This window comes from Gopherus flavomarginatus, chromosome 1 (assembly GCF_025201925.1).
Source record: "Gopherus flavomarginatus isolate rGopFla2 chromosome 1, rGopFla2.mat.asm, whole genome shotgun sequence".
Classification (NCBI taxonomy): Eukaryota; Metazoa; Chordata; order Testudines; family Testudinidae; genus Gopherus; species Gopherus flavomarginatus.
Window position 1 is genome coordinate 71,757,351 of NC_066617.1, and position 21,400 is coordinate 71,778,750.

The 21,400-nt window shown below is 42.4% G+C and overlaps 1 protein-coding gene across 1 annotated transcript in view; it reads left to right on the plus strand.

Annotated features, from left to right (window-relative positions):
* Positions 1-21,400, plus strand: part of TPH2 (tryptophan hydroxylase 2) — an 83,611-nt gene that overhangs the window by 37,936 nt on the left and 24,275 nt on the right. The window contains exon 8 of the mRNA XM_050935565.1: positions 5,756-5,882. Coding sequence (XP_050791522.1) covers positions 5,756-5,882 — 127 coding nt within the window. The remainder of the gene's footprint in view (positions 1-5,755; positions 5,883-21,400) is intronic.

Consider the following 21,400-nt stretch of genomic DNA (forward strand, 5'->3'; position numbering starts at 1 on the left):
TTTGTGGTGTGAACAGGCTGGAAATCATTTTCCCTCCCCGCGACTCCAGAGCTTAACTGAGGGGCGAAGAGGCTTCCCCATGCCAGTGCTGTGCAGGGCTTTGGCACATGCAGGGCTCGGCTCCTCCTGGCCAGCGTCCCGGGCCAGAGGGTCTTGGGATTTCCTGGGGTGCCAGCCCAGCCAGAGGCAGTGGGGGAAGGAAGGAGCCTGCTGGTCAGGCTGCTAGTGAGCTGAGCACTCTGACCAGGGGCTGGTTCACTGCACAGTGCTGGGAGTGGGATGCACCCCACTGTGGGGGGTTATGGAGGAGCTATGAGACTGTGTGTGTGTGTGTCTGTGAAGGTGCAAAGCAGAGAGAGAGGACAACGAGAGGGGGAGCACTTAAGCAGAGCCAACATGTAACTGACCACCTGTGTCAGCTGAAAATGGGATGAGGGTGGGGATCTACCACCAGAGAGCTGGCATGCAGCAGGGGTTGTACTAAAGGACCAGCAGGGGGAGTGTCTGGCCCTGTGCTCTGCAGCTTTGCCCTGCCACCAGCCTTGAACATCCATCCCCATTGTTACCGCTGGGGAGTGAGTGGCTGGAGAGCGGGCATCCAGCCAGCAGCAGGACCCACCAGTATTGATGGGCAGGGGGACAGAAAATATGGGAAAATTTGCCTGTTTTTAAGAAAAAGTTGGCACACCTGCAGGAAGGCTTAAATACAGGTCTGTCCCATTGAAAATGGGATGTCTGGTCACCCTATATTTTGATATCTCAGCATGGCTACAGCTCCCATGCCAAGGATTGGTACATCACAGCTTCAGAATGAGTTGGCACTGCTTCTGGGCCCTGCTTCACTGGTACCTCTTGAAGATTATGATGAGTTGGAGCCTTCTTTAAGGCATGACAGTTTGACATCTGGACAGAATTAGTAGTTCAGCACTTACAACCATTTGCTGAAGCATCATGTCCCAAAGTATCACCTCTACTGGTTTGCCTCGGTGCATCCTTTGCAGGCAGGTTGCACTAATTGAGGGGGAAAAAAGGGTGCTGGGTTGCTTTTTAGGGAGCTTATCACTGAAGTCCTTCTTTTCAATAAGAGGTATTGTGGAATATTGTCTTCCTTCTGGAGTGCTCTCTCTTGGACTTCGAGTTTCAGAGATTCCTGTTGGGTCTGTGCATTAGTGCCTCTGGCTGTGCTCATGGCCTCCCACTGGATCTGATAGTCTGTTCTGACTCTAGAAATAGTAAGGGCCTCAATCTTGATGGTCAGGGCTGGCTCCAGGCACCAGCGCAGCAAGCCGGTGCTTGGGGTGGCCAATGGAAAGGGGAGGCACATCCGGCTCTCCGGTGGCAATTTGGCGGCAGGCCCCTCAGTCCCTCTTGGAGGGAAGGACCTGCTGCCGAAGAATGAAGCGGCAGCAGTAGAGCTGCTGCCGATCACAGCTTTTTTTTTTCTTGCCACTTGGAATGGCAAAAACGCTGGAGCCGGCCCTGCTGATGGTTATGTCTGTGTATTCCATTACCTCTTCCATCCCTCATTGTTCGCTTCTTCATGCTGCAGCTGTCATCTGGGAAATGAGGTGGTCAGACTTCGCTGCTTTCATCATGCCGACCTGGGATATCATAGGAAACAGAGGGAGATTAGGATTGCTAAAGCAGCAAATGTTCTGCCTTTGGGGAAGAATGAGTAACTGTGCATCTCAGACCTGGAATTCTCTTCATGTTGTATCTCTGTTTTACCTCATATTTACATTAGGGTAATGACTCTTCCAGTGTCTCCTACTGCTTTTGGCCAGCTATATCATATGTGTTTTGTATCCGAGAGCAGCCATGTTAGTCTGTATCCACAAAAACGACAAGGAGTCTGGTGGCACCTTAAAGACTGAGGTTATGGGGCAAGTGATGCTGTTTGTTCACAATTTCAGCCTGTGCACATCTGCAGCAGCACTCTATGTAGAGGTCCAGTCTGTCATTTCGACCATCAGGAGGAGTCTACACAGAGTTCTTTTTCTAGTGCTGGCAGGAAGGCTCCTGTGGGTAAATGCACTGTTCAATGGTGTGTTGAAAATATTCCTTGAGTCGGAGATGACAAAAGTAGGCTTCCAGATCACCGCAGAACTGTATCATGTTCATGGGGACTCTTTCTTCTCCACCATCCCCAAGATAGGACAGACTCTTCCGATGGGCTAAGTGTGTGGTTGGATAGATTAACAATATTGTTAAGTGAGTTGAGGATACCACTGTTGTAGCCTCCTGGATTTCAACAATTACAACCTCACCATCAACCGAGTCTGGCCCAGTCCCCACCAGAGACCCACTTCCTGGACACTACAGTGCAAAGAAGTGATAGTCACATAAACACCACCCTATACCGGAAACCTACTGACCACTATACTTACCTACATGTCCAGATTCCATCCAGGACACATTACACGATCCATTGTCTACAGCCAAGCCCTAAGATACAACCAGATTTGCTCCAATCCCTCAGACAGAGACAAACACCTACGAGATCTTTATCAAGCATTCTTAAAATTACAATGCCTACATGGGGAAGTGAAGAAACAGATTGACAGAGTGAGACGGATACACAGAAATCACCTATTACAGGACAGGCCCAACAAGGAAAATAACAGAACACCACTAGCCATCACATACAGCCCCCAGCTAAAACCTCTCCAGCACACTATCAATGATCTACAACCTATCCTAGAAAACGATCTCTCACTCTCACAGACCTTGGGAGGCAGGCTAGTCCTCACTTACAGACAACCCCGCAACCTGAAGCAAATATTCACCAGCAACTACACACCACACCACAGAAATACCAACCCAGGAACCGATTCCTGTAGCAAACCTCGTTGCCTACTCTGTCCCCATATCTACTCTAGCGACACCATCAGAGGACCCAACCACATCAGTCACACCATCAAGGGCTCATTCACCTGCACGTCTACTAATGTTATATATGCCACCATGTGCTAGCAATGCCCCTCTGCCATGTACATTGGCCAAACCAGACAGTCCCTATGTAAAAGAATAAATGGACACAAATCGGACATCAGGAATGGTAATAGACAAAAGCCAGTAGGTGAACACTTCAATCTCCATGGACATTCTATAACAGATTTAAAAGTCACTATTTTTGAACAACATAAACACTTCAGAAACAGACTTAAAAGAGAAACAGCAGAACTAAAATTCATTTGCAAATTTAACACCATTAATTTGGGCTTCAATAGGGACTGGGAGTGGCTGGCTCATTACAAAAGCAGCTTTGCCTCTCCTGGAATTGACACCTTCTCATCTATTATTGGGAATGGACTACATCCACCCTGATTGAATTGGCCCTGTCAACACTGGTTCTCCACTTGTGAGGTAACTGCCTTCTCTTCATGTGTCATTATATAATACCTGCATCTGTAACTTTCACTCCATGCATCTGAAGAAGTGAGGTTTTTTACCCACGAAAGCTTATGCCCAAATAAATCTGTTAGTCTTTAAGGTGCCACCAGACTCCTTGTTGTTTTTGCATATGTGTTTTGTATTTGTAGAGCAGAAATAGTGGGCTGTCATTGTGAACTGAGTGTATCCAGGTTCCCTGCATAGAGATCCCCTGACATGGTGGTAATCTAGAAAGCAGCTCAGTTCACAATCAGGGTGTTGGAGTTATTGTGTTCATGTTCAGCTCCCCAATTTGCTTATTTCTTCTATAGTGCTTAGAAGAAAGTAACATTTCAAGGCAATACTCAGTGCTGGAGGAGAATCTGGAACATTGTTCAGTTGGCCAGGAGACAACACCAGTCTGGTTTTCCAAGCAGTGAATGCTCAGACCAGGCTATGAATGTTGGGTATTAAGGCTGCAACTATATTCGTAATACCCAGGGCATATTTCCATGTTGTCATAGGAAAGCGTATATAAATAAAATAGACATAAGGAAAGTGAAATTCTACTTCTTTTGTATCATATAATTAGCCAGTCATGTACGTGCATAGCATTATATAACTAGTGACCTAGGCTTGACTCACTAGGAGCAATAGTGAGTGGGACAGTGTGAATACAGCTTGTCCAGCCAATACTGAGTTATGCTGTTGTGACTGAGGACATCTGGGATAACAGGCCAGAAAATGCAATTGAATCAATGAACTCTTGTGGTGGAGGGGAGAGAATAACAAAAATGTTAACATTATTTTGTGTGAAAACAGGAACTACTTTCTACCTTGGGACAGACAGCACATATATCTTGGTGAAGAAGAGTGCTTACGAATAGGAGCCTTTAAATTAAATAGAGAGGAGTTTTTTCTTTTTGTGATTTATCTGAAATGTCAGATTGTGTCATTTAGCACAGAACATACCTTATAAAAGACAAATGGGATGATTTCGGATAGAAAGCAAAAACCTGATGTTCTCTCACTGCCTTTAAAACATTTGTTTACAGCTACAATATAAAAAAAGAAACATCTTTAAAGAGACAAAAGGAAAGGAAATGTCTGATTAGATTTTAAGTTGAACTTTACTACCAGGTCCATTATTTTTTGGAAACAGATATACTGAACATTCTCAGATCTGTGTAAGAGCTTTTTTAGATGCTGTGCATACTCTCTTTATTTGTGGATATGTTATTGGGTTTTGTGGTGACTAACATTGTACCTCCAGTTATGGACTGCAAAAGATCCATGGCTGAGCAGACATCAATCCTTTTTGAAACAGGCTAGATTTTCTACTTTGGCTAAGCTGTGTTTAGTGCAAAACTGAAGGAGGGTGCAAAAGTGAATTTAAGCCCCTAATCCTGGAGTCAACCCAGTGCCAGTACACCTCCCATCACAAACCAGAGCAGCCTGAAGCTATTTCAGCAGCTAAGGATCATCTAGGTGCAGGGACCTCCTGTGCTGCAGCAGAGACAGGATGTGCTATAGGAGCTGTGATGGCAGTTCTGTACCACCTGAAGATTCCCAAGGGATGGGGGGTAGGGGAGATAGGTTTATACCACTAGGAGCACAAAGCGGGCCATGAATCTGGCCCATGATGTTTTATGGTCTAAATTTCAATATGGGATCTCAGAGAGAGAGAGAGAGAGAGAGTGTGTGTGTGTTCAATCACTTGTGTACAGCAAGAGGATCCAAACAGAAACCGGACAATTTCACAACCATATTTTTCAACCCCAAATAACAAAACACAAAGCTCAAGAGCTGAATCCAAGAGAGTTGAGACTTTTTTTTTTTTGTAGTGTCGGGTTCACTCCACGTGGGCAGAATTGGTGAAAATTGTATCCGTGGGTGGGCTTGATTTTCTCGTCTTTTGGGCAGTTAGGTCTTTGCTGCCCTCTTGGCCGAGTTACACAGTGCTCAGATGCTTACTGACAACTTGGTAGTGATTGGTGAGGTTAAGGGGCAAGTGGAGATAATCCACACTTAGATTGTAAGCTCTCTGGGGTGGGGAACATCTTTTCTCTATGTTTGTACAGCGCCTAGCACAATGGGGACCTGGTCCATGACAGGGGCTCCGAGGTGCAATGGTAGTATAATGAATAACTTAATCTATTTATTTGTAAAAGCAAATACCTTCATCTATATAGAGTTGTATACATTTGAGTGTGTTGGTACTGCAATAGAAATATTTAATTGTAAGAATATTAATGGTACATATAGGTTTGAGGGGCAGTAACATGCATTGAATGGCTTGTATCAAACTGCTTTCAGTGATAATATATTAGCTAATGCTATTTCTATATGTGTAACATTCTCTTCTCCTTCTAATTCCTGTCAGAGATACGTGCCATGAACTCCTGGGGCATGTGCCTCTACTTGCTGATCCCAAGTTTGCCCAGTTTTCACAAGAAATAGGACTGGCCTCACTGGGAGCATCTGATGAAGAAGTTCAGAAACTAGCTACTGTGAGTCGATAGCTGCATCTTTTCCCTGACTCATGTTTCTCTTTGGTTACTAAAGTGAAGAGTTGTCTAATGGCTTCTAAAATGTATTCTTCAGTTTTCAGATGACTACTGTGCTATTACAATTACAAGGCCTTATATGGCTCCTATTGAAGTCATTGATTTTTTCCATTGTCTTTTAATAGGAGTGTGAACAAGCATATGGTCACTGGATGCTTTGTAACACTCTGATATTTCTCCATTGTACCACCTAAGCTCAGGGTTTAGTTAATGTTGCTTATTCCTGTTCCAGGTTCTGGAAACAAAGCAACTAAGACATTTTTAGGGAAAATGTCGTCTTTGTATGTGCATGCAGCTCCAACTTCTCCTAATGGGAACCATGTGTATATATAGGGGAGCTGATGTGACCCTTAGTGGTACCACTGTCTGTCTCCCTCTTTCTGATCTGTTTTGAAGGTGTGCAATATAATATAGTATATGATGGACTAATGAATTTAGAATGAATGTATTTTGCTGATACTCCCCCTAGGGCACTCTAATAACAAGATGCTTTGATCCATTTTATAGTTTGGTTTTAATTTATTGTACCCTTCATTTTTTATCCTTGTAGAACAAATACTATAAATAATTTTGTAAACCATGTTCTTCAGATAACTCAACAAACATGAATATTTTCAGTATCTAAAAATTCCATATGCAGTTGAACCTACAAGAGAACTTTAAATAGGCAGAAGGTAAATGCTCAAGTTAGAATTTAGCCAGGCAACTGGAAATAACACCCTCATTCCTGTGAGATATGTAATGAGATTTTAGTGGCCACAAAAGATCTGAACCTTGACTTTAATCCTCTTGTGAAAGATGACACGTGAGAGGGAAGAGCGCCTAGTGAATCACCAATACCATTTAGCAATCATTGCCTCTTTAGAAGCTGTCAGTCCTTCAATGTTTATGGAGAGAACAGATAGCACTAATCTCAGGGAGGACTCTTGGTGTCCAGGCTTGGATGCAAGTTCTCATCATTTATGTCTTCCTTTGTTTTGTAGCATCACAGTAATAAGAAATGGGAAAGTGGTAGTATGATATAACACCAGTATTGAGTCGACTGAAATCACAACAAAGTTTTCTTGCTATCATTAAACCCCTACAATTGTCACCAAGGACTCAGTTATGGCAAACAAGAATAAAGAACGAACCTGCAGATGATGTGCTCCATCTTCCACCAGTTGAGCGCATATCACCCAGTGCAGATCACTCCTGGATTATATGGTGTTGCCTTAATCAACTCCACACTAGAGTTGGTCACTCTAGAGACTTGATCATCAAGTAGGGCTACATCTCTGGCCCCAGTACCTAATACTGTGGCAGAGAGCCTCAAAATATGAACCATTTCTTCTGATACCAGCTGCTTGAGCATGAATGCTCTTCCAGTGACCTGCCATAGTGCCACGATTGAGTAGTCGCATCTGTATGGGTGTGGTGGGAAACAGTAGGAGGATATGACAACAAGAAGACCAATACCACACTCTTTCTGCAGCTCCTAAAATTTGCCTTGTCATCTCCTATACAGGGAAAAATCTTTCACACACACATTAATAATGTGTAGGATCAGAATGTGGGGAGTCTACATGAGGGTAGGTGGAAAGAATAGGGCCTTCTACCACTTCTCAGCAGTCAGCATGGGGAGGCAAAGGGAACAGCTTTATTTCTATCCATTAAATCACATCCGAGTTGCTATTGATTGACTTTTACAGCAACATTCTGTCTCATTTCCATCCTTGGTTAAACATATAAAAACAAAGTGAGCTGCAAAATATCAGCCAAAGATCTAAGACAGAAAACAAAATCAGATTCCAGCTAGGCAGCTTCAAAGTAAATACTGAAAGAAGATAAACTGACCTAGAGCATGCATACTAATGTGCCTGGAGTAACATGCTGAATGAAGCAAGTAAGCCCTTATCATGACCTTTTTCAAAAGATAATGAGATTAACAGCTGAGACATCACCGAGAAGGAGAATGGCTTTAGGAAGCGAGGAAAAAACTCAGGAATTCAGACCAGAAATGGGAAAGTTTACTACAGGCGATTTTCTAATAGGTGTTTCCATGAACTTAAAGTGAGGTTCTGTTCTGAAAAGCAACTGTATAAAAATGGCACCTTCTTACTCAGCAGATCATTCTGTGTGTATTACAGGCAAAAATAACTTTATTGATTTTTATTTATTTATTTTCACTCCCATTCGTCCTGCAGTGCTAACACAGCTGAGAGAATGTGAGTGGGATTCTATTCCTTGTACATCAACAGAATTGTTCACTAAGTTCCAGTTAGTTACTCACCCGTGTGAGCCCATTAAAGGCAGTGACACTGCACTGGTGTTATTGAGAGCATATTTTAAAGACTGATATTTTATAGGTGTCAGTGTGAAAATGGTTTCTTTGTTGAACCTCTATTAGTGGTGGTGCTGCATGAGAAGGCAAGAACTCAGCTTAACTCTCAGCTAGGGTGACTAGATGTCCTGATATTATAGGGACAATCCTGATTTTTGATTTTTTTTTCTTATATAGGCTCCTATTACGCCCCCCACCCTCGTCCCAATTTTTCACATTTGCTATCTGGTCATCCTACTCTCAGCTGGTATTTGAAGCTCTGGCTGCTAGAAAAAGCCTCTTTATTTGTAAGCTGAGCATATTTGTGTTATGAATCCTTGAGAGAAAATAAATATCAAAAGGGGCCCACAAGGTCATTTTTACAGTAATTTTTCAGAATAGATTTTCTCTTTTAAGAAGTTTTGGGAAGGGAGGAAACCAATAAATTTTCCACAAAGAGAGAGAGAAGCAGTGTAGAAAGCAAGTTGCTAACACATAAAGCAACGTAAAAATACAAACCACTAAAACAGACTGTTTTACTGCTTGGAGTACTATGGCTTCATGTTTCTAATTTGCTGACCTAATTTTACTTTTATTTATATATAGATATAGATAGATTGTGTGTGTGTGTGTGTGTGTGTGTGTGTGTGTGTGTGTGTGTACACACACACGTGCACACACACAATATTTTGGATGGAAAGTGTTAACTGTTAGTACTCCAAAGCAGGCATAGTGCATACAGATATTGCCGCCTCTTTTCCCTAGATTTGTCAACAAATCTGTCTAGTTAAGGGCATGGCCATTAGAGACTAAGTGACACCATTAAACTCTTTCTTGTTGTCTCATTCTTGAAGTTGCATTTAAACCTTGAAGTCTCCAGAGGTGAAAATCTGTGTCACCTTTCCTTCTTCCTCTGCAATATTTATTTTGACATTTTGATAGTAGAGCATAGTGAAAACCAAGCAATTTATCCTATTTTTGCTGATCTATGTACAGAAAACTTCTGCAGTGAATTGCTTCTGAAATTGGAGGAATTTAATATGATGAGGTTTCCTGAATTAATTTCAAGCTTGCCATTTTAAAGCAGACTATATTATTTGTCTATATATGTGTGTTATATACATGTGTATATATAAAATACTGCATATATGCATATTAAAAATGACCATTCAGAAATCTCTTAGTAAGGATAGACTAAGTGATCCATTGGGTTAGTCCATTTGCTTTTCCTCATTGAAGATCTACATTATTTGAATTTGTTGGCTTCATCCTAGTTCTTTTTTCCAGACTGAAGAGCAGACACCTAATTCAGGACAATTGCCCACTGTATCAACTAAGGAGATAACCAGAACAAAAAAATGGGGCTGTTGCAGATAAGGACTGGGTTGCCTTGCAACTGCTCTTTCAGTAGGCTTGCATAGTGTCTGCCGGCAGTTTGTCTGCCTATAGGGAGAGCTGGCACATAACCTCAATTCTGAAGGATCCTCATTCACTCTGAGTTGTAAGAGAGGGTTAAAAGCTGGGCAGCAGTCTTTCATTATGAAACAATTAATTCAATGAACTAAAATTCCCAAAGGCCTATGAGACTGCTGTAGCCTTCAAAAAAAAACTCCACTGATCAATGAAAGCAAGCTACTCTTAACATGTATTGCCAGGGATGAGCACAGTAAAAATGTACAACACAATGAATAAGTGAAGTTGTTTCTTAGAGATCTTTTTTCCAAGAACATCTATAAATAGTGAAACTAGGAGTTGCAAGAAGAGTTTGAAGTAAATATGACTCACTCTACTCCTCTGCCAAACAAAATTTGACAGGCTCAGATGAAAAACCTATAATGAGCCAACTTGATAAAGGCTAAAGAGCATGATTCTAGATACTTGGATGAAAGGAAAGGCCCAAGCACCTCCAATGATAAAAACTTATTAGGACAGCAGAGAGGAAACTGCCACACATTGCATAGGACATTGTGTCATACTACACAGCATGAGGCTGAAAATTCTAAGCATGATCCACAATGCCTGTCTGACTGAGAAGTGCAAGAACACATCTGAGCTACTCTGTTCTGGACAGGCATAATGCTTCCAACTGGATTTATTTGGAAATGTATCCAAATGCAAAATCTGCAATAGATACAAGAAATGGAATACAAAAGAACTCCTGAAACCACATGAGATTCTCAGTCATTCCAAGGATGGCATAGATCTCTTTGAATTAAAAGAGAAAGATAACCTCTTATTACTGGGTTACTACTCTTGTTTTCTAAAGTGAGCTGTTGCACAGCACATCGAGTAGCAATCTAATAGCACATTGCAATGTGCAGTTTTTCTCATTTTGGCCTTCCAGTTGAGTTAATAATATTTGCAGGTGGCTTATTTCAGCAAGCCTCTCAGCTAAAGCAGTTGCAGCACATCATGTAAAGTCCTTCCTAAAGTATGCACAGGCAAATAAACTGGTAGAAAAAAACTAGTCTAAATGAAAAAGACCTGGTGGATTCAAGGAATCAATTTTGCAATATTAGAATATTGCTATAATCCTTACAATGCTTTATCAAGGATGCTAGTTCAGAGACGCATGGGCAGAGAAACAAATGCTTAGTATCAATATCTAACAAGCTCTGTGAGTCAAAAGCAATTAATCCTGAGGCAGTTATTTAAGAAAATCATACCAAGACACAAGAAAAAATACTATTGCAAGAACACCAAAGGTACTCTCATTGCAAGTGGTAGAGATGTTGCACTTCAAAGAAAATTTTGGGAAGCCCAGCCTGCTAAATTCCGCATTCTGGATAAGAGCAGGATATAGTGATGGGCTTTGATTAGGAAGTATCGTGCATTTAGAATTATGAAAAGAAAGGAGAGTGAAAGATACAAAGGCTAAGACTGCAAACAAGAGAGTGAGCTACTGTAAACAATTCCAAAGTGGTTTGGGTTTTGATCACGAATGGTGTTGAGGGTTCAAGCCAGATTTTTTTTTGACTCGTATCGAGTTTAGAAGTGGGGTATCCCATAATCTCAAAAAGCCAAATCCTGCTCTCTCCTCTGGCTACAGAGGGCCCCCGGTGCAGTGGAACTGGAGTGGTTCTGCTAGAAAGGGAAGAAATGGCTTCTGGATACTCTGCAGGAGGCAAGCCTGGTGGATCAATTGCTGTGTGGCTCTGTCAGTCACTGATCCCTGTGGAATGGGTTCCTGTAGCTTCAGGGCAGCCGCAGGGACTTCTGCTCTGTGGTAGAGATGGAGAAATTATTCAACATGTGGAGAAATCACCCGTGCCAAGCCTTGCAATTGGGTGGAGAATTGGGCCATTGCTGCTGCTGTTTTTATTATTTATAGGGTGCAGAGTAAATGTGTTTTGCAAAACGCTTAAAAAGACAAGGTTCCTGCTTAGGTAGTTTATAAACTAAGTAGGTCAGTCCTAGCCGGACACCCTTTGCATGTGGAAATAAAGCATTTGTGCTTTCTAAAATATCATTCAAAGGTAAAAGAAGGAATAAAAGGTTATTTATTGTTTTGAAGTTAAGGAGTAAAGATTTCTGTGAAGTGCTTAAGCAATTGTTCAAACTGATAGCCTAAAGATTGAATGGGCCTCCAGTTTTCAGGCACAATTCTGCACCCACAAATAATTACAGAGGTTATAGATTGATCATGTGCATGAGATCATTTATACGTTTAGCTCCTTAGGCCCCAGGCCTGAAGTCAGATTCCTGTAGGTATTGCAGGGATCCAACTGTAAGATGAAGGCATTGATTTGGCATTGTATTCAGGTAGGTAGATGTATAAGAGGACTACTTGAAAATTAGTTGGGGGTCACAATTTGGGGTGTCATTGTAGATATAAAATTGCTCCTGCAAAAATGAGATGCTGTTTATGAAAACCAGACCCTAAATAGTTAAAAATGCAGAAAAAACATAAAAGCCTGAAAATGTACAGGCTACACAGAAACTTAGCAGTGTATTGTAATAATAGTCTAGACGGTGTTTACAGTTCTGAAATAAATTTTTTCAAAAATAAAATAATTTGTCAAATAATAATTGTCCAGTGAATTATTGAACTGCAAGTACAAATTTACAATCTCAAAAGTAATATATTTTGACATTACAAGATAATAAGAGAATGGTGTGGATTTGACAAAACATTTCAATATTATGGCTACTTATTTTCAGGAGAAACATTCTTATAATTAAGAAAGTACAGATTTTGCAATCACAGTCCTTGCTGACAGTTCAGTAGCTAATACAGTGAGTTTGTGCTCTGCCAGAATGGTAATTAAAAAAAAAGATACTCTAACAAAATAGCTCTGTGAGAATTTGTAGAATTTAGGGGTGCACATAAATAATGAGCATCTGCCACTTCAGCATTGGTTAGCTGATGTAGATTGAAGTTCAGATTAGGTAAAAGGGGGCTAATGTATTTTGACAGAGTATTTTTGGTTTTGTTTTGTTTGCTTATTTTCTTTTTAGGTGTAAAGAGCAGGAATCATGCTAACAAAGAACAGGAATGGTGTCTTTTGTAAACTCCATAGAATTCTGTAGAAAGAAGGGCACACAGCAAGAGCCACTGATGAACAGCAATTGCACAAGTCTCTATAGAAATTCCAGGCTCTAAACATAAAAATCACATAAGTTAGAGGGTTAGTGGCTTCCATAAAGAAAACATTGTTTAACTGTTTTATTAATTGAAGGGTTCTAAATCTGTTGCTGTTTCTAAAATTATATATATATTTATTGACTGCAAGGCTGAAATGAAGATTCCACCGTGGCAGAAATTTAAAACACTCTACTGCATTCATCAGAGTTAAATTCTTTCCTACTAGTTCTGTGAGCTGTAAATATCCATGCGATTGAAGTTAGTGGGAACCACAAGAGAATATCAGAGTGGAGTTTGACCCTTACAGTTAAAAATTGCACTTGTGCCTGATCTCTTCCATGCCTTAGTAGTAGTAGTAGTAGTATTACAGTAGCAATTAGAGGCTCCAAGAGAGATTGGGACCCCATTGTGCTAGGCACTGTATAAACACATAGTAATAGACCGACCTTGTCTTGAACAGTCTAGATAGTAAAGTGTGGGAAGGGAAATGGGCACAAAGAAGGTTGAGGTCACACAGAAAGTCAATGGCAGAGTTGAGATTAGAACCCAAGTGCTCTAGAGCCCAGCCCAGTGCTCTGGGCACTAGACCAGGATGCCCCTTCTTGCACAGTTTTAGAAAGGGAGATTTTTGCAATGTTGTTTGTTCATTGCAGACATCACTATATGAGCTGGGTAGACTTCATATAATTTAAACCAGCGGAGGCTCCCCAGATGCAGGGGATATATACTCCACATCTTACACACATATCAGGCTGTAGTAGGGTGGACCCCTGCTTCTGCTGTGAAGGGTTAAAAACAGCCCTGGGAGGGGCTGTGGCTGGAGAAAGCAGCTTTTAGGCTGGGCTGATTGGGGGAAGTGGGTGCAGCTGGGGCCATGCCCCAAACAGACTCAGCTGGCCCTATAAAGGCAGGGAAGCCAGGGGCAAATAGTGAGTCCCTCTCTGTTTGTAGAGGGAAATGGGTCTGGCTGTAGGGAGCTAGACAAAGAGTACCTGGGTGGAGCAGGGCTTGGGAAAGGCAGAGGAGCTGGGGAGCTCCAGCCTGGAAAGCCCAAGGCTGTGGCCTAGCATTGGGCTAAAAGGTACTGGGGGTTGCAGAGGGCAGCCCAGGAGTAGGCCAAGGCAGCAGATCCAAACCCAACCTTGCTAGTGATGAGTAGGCTGATACTGCAGGGCATGGGGGCTAGACGATGACTGGCAGTAGCTGTATACTGAGGTGAGGTGGGGATAGTGGGTGGAGGGTTCCCTGAGGAGTGGAGAACCTAAGACTGAGGGGTTACTGCCAGGGGCAGCACCCCAGGTAAAAGGGCACTGGGTCCAGGGAGGGACCCAGGGGCCAGAGGACAGGTGGATCACTGGCCTGCAGAGGGTGCTCTGGAGCTGGAACCAGGCTAAATCCCAGAAGTCACCAGCAGGAGGTGCCGCAGGGGTAAGTCAGCACATCTACGCAGGCCATTAGTGGAAGGCCTGAACAAAGCAAAGCTCATTTTTACCAGGTTGTCTGAATGTGGTCAGTTTCAGGGTCAGATGGATTTCTGTCAGGAGTGATTTTTCAGAGGTGGAATCCCTCCCCCTGTCTTCCTGAGCTCACCCTTAGGACTGACTTCTGAGAGTTTCTGCAAAGTTCATGTGCCGTGCCATGGAGTAATAGGTTTTTGAGTAAACCATATCCATTAAAGCAAGCACTGGGGTACTGTTATATACCACAGTGAATTCCTTGAGTTTGACCCCGAAGTGAACAGGCAACCAGTGCATAATGCTGATCTCACCTATTCTAGTTAGGGTGCACTGCATTGGCTGTAGCTTCCTTCTCTATGGAGAATGTATTATAGTCATCTGGTGTTGAGCTAACAGAGGCACAACTGGCCTGTATCTAAAGGAAAGGCTGTCTATTGGCTAATCAGCTCTCTTGTAGTCTAGAAGCAAAGAGGATTCTAGTAAGAATTTAAGATATGAAACAATTGATAGACCCTCAACTGAGGGAATGAGTATTGGGCTTGCTAGTTCTTTACAATACCCCACCACCACACACACCCCATCAACAAGAATCACTTCTGAATTTTTCAGCTTCTGCTAGATTTCATCTAGATTCTTATGCCTGTCAGCTGCTGGGAGAGCAGAGAAATATTTCTGCTTGGGCCTGATGAGGAGGAGGAGGAGGATGTTTAACTCTTCTTGTCTTTCACATACATGTAGAGAGAGAGAGAGCTCTGTGAAAATGTAATACATGTTCACACGGCTAATTTTTTAAATTTTGCATTTAGTCTCAGCATTGTGCATGTTCAAATCAGTACTGTGGATGTCTAAGTCACTAAGACTTTATTTGTGTAACATATACTACAGTACATTTACCAGGATATTAAAAATTACTTTGACATCTGTAGGTTCAACTCATAGTATGTGAGCAAAGTACATCTTGTGATGCAGCATACTTGTTTTTTTATCGTGTTTGTATACTTGCTAAATCTGCAAGATTCAGTTACTTGCAACAGTCGTTAGCCGGAGTCATTAGTGCAAATAATTGAGGTCTGCCTGCAGCAGTGTGTAGGTATAAGGCAAAATTGGAGATTAGGGAGAGAGCAGTTACTGTTAACACTGCAATATTTATTAACTCTATCAACAACAGATCCAACCCTACTTTTTCTGTGCTTGTGTATATACACTATAAAAAGATTGCCTAAACGAAAGATGTGCCTCTCAATGTTCCACTCCAGCCAATCAGGAGGAAGTCTGTGTCTCACCTGGGAAATAAAACCCTTTCATACATAGCTACTGGGCCTGGTCTGCTCATCCACAGAGCAGTGCCAAGAATTTCTGTTCCAACTTTTTCTAAGGTATAGACTGAGTCAATAGCGGGTAAAAGAAAAGTCTGCAAACCACACATTAGTTATGTGGAATCTTTCAGTAAATAGTTGCTCCCAAAAGAAATAATCATAGTTGTCATTTGTGCTCATTTTAGTGGACACATCTTTTTGTGGAAAGATTCTGAAAATCCATGTTTCTACAGCTGTGTAAGTAGGAGTTTTATCTTATTGCTGAAAGGAAAAAGTGCTCATTTTAGTATTCACAATTGTGCATTTGTTTAACTATTGTCTAGCTGGATTGGGCACAACAAAATTAATGTACCAGACTGATTCTTTCACCCAGTATGTTGCTGGACATCATCTTTGCATGTGTAGATAAAATAAAAAAGTTAGACAAAATATGGTTGATATTTGTTAGGAGCTGACTGTGCCTGATCCTTAACTACTTAGCACTACAGCTTTTGAACTGGTTCTAATGTCTGTTGTCATCTTAGTATCAAATGGCACCAAAGTGCTGGATGAAATGTGCTCTTCCGGATTGTTAGTTGAGATCTTTTTAGGTGATCTACCACACTTAGCAGGTCCAATTCTGCCCCTGTATAAATGAATGGGTGTTTTGACTTCAATGGGTTTGGATCTCTGTGACAAATTCTGTTTACACTTCCGTGTGTGCAGCCCCATAACAGTCAGTGTGATTCCATACATATATATGAGGATGGAATTTGACCCTGCATTATTAAGTTGCTTTGTAGGCATGTGGGTTTCTGCAATGAATGAACTGGATATAGAGAAGTGGTGTTTAGTGCAAATCTTTCTCTCTTTTTCTAGCCAATGCATGATTTACACTCCTTCACTTCTTTCTCTCTTCCATCGTTCTTATCCACCCACCACTTTTTCCTTCCTTGCTGCTTGATTCTGCTGTTATTAGTCAGCTTCAGTTAGTACTAATTCAGCAGAGTCTGTGAGAGTAAAAGCAAACTTCTATGAATATCTGGGACAAAAGAAATCCATTATATCACTAATTAAATTGATGCAACCAGCAGGTCTTAGCACACTGCTCTGTAGGCATAACTGGCTGTAATGCATCTTTGTGGCATCCAGTAAGATTATATTCACTAATAACTCTTTCAGGCCTGCACAACTCATAAAGCGGTGAGGGCCACATTACTCCAAAGAAAACAGCTGAGGGCCGAAACCTCCCAGCCTCGCGGAACCCCCACCCCAGGACCTCCCTGCCCCGTGGAAACACCCTGCCCCAGCACCGCCCAGCTGTAAAGAAACACACCCTCCTGCCCCAGCACCACCCCACCAAAACAGGTGTGGGCCAAAAAGGAAGGTTGGGAGTGGGAAGCTGATACTTGATTTTAAATCAACCAGGGGCTCCTAGCTGAGGAGGTGGCTGGGAGCCCTCAGGCAAATTAAAGGGCCCGGGACTCCCATGGCTGGGGGAACCCAGAGCTTTGTGGGGCTAGGGCAGGGATTTAACAGGCCCAGAGCTCCTGCTGCTGAGGGGAGCCCGAGCCCTTTAAATCCCAGCCCCAGCCCATCCGCTGGAGCTGTGGTCGAGATTCAAAGGGCTCTGGGCTGCCAGCAGCCGCGGCCAAGAATCTCTGTGGGCAGCGGAGAGCCCTTTGAATCCTGGCCATGGCTGGGATTTAAAGGGCTCTGGGCTCCCTGCTGCTGTAAGCAGCCCAGAGCCCTTTGAATCCCAGCCGCAGCTGGGATTTAAAGAGCTCTGGGCTTCCCATGGCTGCGGGCAGCTCAGAGCCTTTTGAATCCCCTTCACAGGCCGCATGTTGTTCAGGCCTGCTCTATATCATTATGGTTTTTAACTAATTAGCCATTTTCTCACCTTTTAATATTTTCCTACACTTAAACTTTCAACTTTGGGGGTTTGCAGTTTATATACAATTTGTTATACTTTTGCAGTTAATTTGGGCAAATTACAGGACAGATCTTATCTACCTCTCTGTCTGATGATTAGTGATGACTTCAGTGTGATTTTCATTTGGGTAGCTTACTAGATCCTAGGTACTGTATATTGTTCAGGCCGTTTTGGCAACACATTGAATTACTCTGATCTTTGTAATGGCAAGCACTTGCTCAGTATAACTTTCTTCCACTTTGAGTATATTCAGATCTATGATATGTTTACAAACTTCTGGCAGGAAACTCAGTGGTGACTCACCCATCTAATCTGTATTTCTGACAGATTTTTCTTATATGCGCTTACTGCTGAAAAGCATGCTGGGAGATGCTCAATGTACTCTGTTTTTTGAGTTTTGGGTTTTTTTTTTAGGGGCTGTGAAAAAAATTTCTTGTTTGGGTATACTTTTTAGCAACATAATTAATAGACACTTAAAATTCCCCAAGTTACTATTCTCCCTTGGTCTGTTCTTCAACTAGAAACTGATACCTTTGCACTGATATCTTCCCTTTTTTTTTTTCCTCTCAAAGCAGGTTAGACACATACATCAAGAGCTACAGAAGGTCTCTGGGGTCCACATACAGTCACATAAAAAATGGTAAAAAGAACAGTGAGTTTCCAAGTTTAACTACAACAGTAAAACTCTTTGGAATCTGAGATTTTTAAAAAAACAAGGAGGTACTGTCTGGCTCGTGAATTAGCTCTTAGTAAATAGATACAGTAGATTAATATGATTTTTTTAAATTTAAATTTTTAAAATGGCTAATTCGTGCAGGATTTATTTTTTTATTAATTTAAGTGTATTAGGAAATTTAAAAGCAGCAAAGAATCCTGTGGCACCTTATAGACTAACAGATGTTTTGGAGCATGAACTTTTGTGGGTGAATACTGATGCATCTGACGAAGTGGGTATTCATCCACGAAAGCTCATGCTCCAAAACGTCTGTTTAGTTTATAAGGTGCCACAGGATTCTTTGCTGCTTTTACAGATCCAGACTAACACGGCTACCCATCTGATACTTAGGAAATTTAATAATCTTTTTTGTAAACGGAAGTTTTTAATTTAGAAAAGGAAAATTACCACCAAAAATATTAAATATTTTTCCCTGAAATGAGAGACACAACCCAGAGAGGTTTGATAGAGTGAAAGGTACCCTTGTTTACTGTATTGGTCTATCTTCTGCCTGATTTTTACGTCCACAGCTGCAGAGCCTGCAAAAATTCCATGATCCTCCCAGACTCCACAGTCCATAGAGGCTGCTCACAGTTCTAAGGAGGTGGCTTCTCCTCATTAGCAGATAAATTAGGCTTTTCTTGGCTGACCAAGCCAGATGTTCATGAATCCCATTAACCAACAGCTAATATGTGAGGGGATGCACTCAGCAGGCTCAGTAACTCTCCTGACTCTGTTCTCTAGAGTGCAATTGCTGTGGGTGGTAATTGGTCTGGCAGTTAGATGGGGCACAGTCTGCCCTAAGGAATGACATCGGGGGATCATCACATGCATCCCCTGAAATAACAGCAGGGAGAGGCTTGGACTCTGGCTGTACATTAGCCAAGCGTCATTTTTAAAGAGCCCTGCATCCAGAAATAATTTTGTCTTTGGGCTGACATAGGCCAGTGATTTCAGAAAGCTCTCCTCGCTACTGGGGTAAGTTGACCTAAGTTATACTATGCCATAACATAGCTGGAGGAATTTTTTTTTTTTTAAATTGGAAAACCTGGGAGGTGCCTGCCCACTTCTAAAGGCCCCTCCCTGGACCCAGGAACCAAATGAATACAGGGGACAACTATTGAAAAACAGGTATCGGAGTGATGGTCACAGGTTCAAATAAGGAGAATTGCTTATTTAAATAACAGCTGGAGGTGACATAGGTTAGGTCAACTTACACCAGTAGTGAAGAGAACTTTCTGAATCACTGTGCTCTGTTGACAGGAGATGGTCTCCAGTTGACTTCCCTTACTCTTATCAGAGAGCTGGAGTACTGGGGTTAATCAGAGAGCGCTCTGCTGTTGGTTTAGTGGGACTTCACTAGGCCCACTAAATCAGGGGTTCTCAAACTGGGGGTTGTGACCCCTCAGGGAGTCGCAAGGCTATTATGTGGGGGTTGCAAGTTGTCAGTCTCCACCCGCAAACCCCGCTTTGCCTCCAGCATTTATAATAGTGTTAAATATTTTAAAAATGCCTTTGTTTTATAAGGGCAGGGTGTGTCACATATATAGGCTGCTGTGTGAAAGGGGCCACCGGTACAGAAGTTTGAGAACCACTGCACTAAATTGATACCTGCTGCTCGATAAGGAGGTTCTGCCAGTTTCCTTTGGTAGCTGTGACTTTGCTTCTTGTGACCCTAAAATCTTCCTAATGGTGACACAGGCTGGGCTATGGAATCACCTTCCAAGGGGACTAGGGGAAACCTTAACCTCAATTCTCTCCACTGCTGTTGCTCCTTTATGACACTGCTGCAGTGTAAAGAGGCCAGAATGGCTCCTTGACATTTAGGGACTTCTTTGGTGATCTAGGGCAGGTGGAGCAGCCCTACAGTGCCTCCTCACAGCCCCTATCTTAGGGTGTATGAAGGAGTGTTAGAGGGGGTGGCCAGTGTGTGCTGTACTATTTTGGACAGCTGGGGGGGCCTACAGGTAACTGCATGAAGCATCCATAATTCAGCGCCCCTGCAGTTGCATGGGGTTGAGGGGAAAGTGGCCCAGAATCCAGGAGACACAAAAGGCAACTTAAAGTCATCTGTGCCCACCCTCAGATTGTGCCTGTGTAGCTGCACTGTCTGAAAGATGCAGCTCAGGATTGGGGTCACCATCTCCTGAGCCATTATGCTACATAACCCCTTAGAAAATAGGGGAAATCCCAGCAGGCAATGACTGCGAAGTGACCTCTCCACTTTTCTAATCTTAGCATGTGTATGTTTCAGAGTCTGATCTCACTTAGACTGGTGCAATCTCATTGACATCAGAGTCCACAGCTCTCTGCTGTGTGTTTCAAGCTGTGCCATGCTGCAGTATGAATCAGAACATTGAGAGGCACTTCTGAGGTCCCACTCTGGGATTAGACTGTATTCAGTCATGAATGCTTTTGCTATGGAGGTTTGTGTTGTCATATCAAGTCACCATTCAAAACACTGGTAGCTTACAGTCCTTGAAAAGAGGCATGTCAGAGCCCTAAAAACATTCACTGAATCTAGCCTCTGCACTGCAAAGGTTGATACTATATCAATTCTGGCATGCCAGGCAGCATAGGCTGTGAGAGGATAGAGATGACACGTGTTTACCTAGCTAACTTGTTTTAGCCTGACGTTCAAAGGATCCCATCTCTTGGAGTCCCAGAGAGGATGTCGAAAAGCCTGATTCTGCCTTGAGTGAACATCAAGAGCTACGTCAGCCAAAGCTGAAGCAAGGGCATGAAAAACAAATGAGCACATGTTCCAGCTCCTGTAGAGAACCTTGGATATGAATTCATGTGACACATTGTAAAGTAAATTGGAAAGAATGCTGCTCATTATTATACATCATTCAATCTTAATGCCATAAAAATTAATAAACCTCAAGCCCCAAGTCTTGGGAGCTGCTGTAGAGTCAAATGACAGGGAAGTGAAGCCAGGAAGAGCAAAGTCTTTGGGCTTAAGTGCAGCACTTTTAACAGATGCTCTAAGCAGCAGCTCATAGGAGATTTTCAGTGGTCTTATCAACTTGTCCTTACGTTGTGCGGCAGACCTGCCAGTTAATTAGGATGAAGAAATGTGAGGTTCTTTTCCTTACTATTCTTGATACCCTGAGCTGGAGTTAGAGTAACAGACTGGTGAGGGTGTGGGCTCTTCCTAGTCTCCTGGGT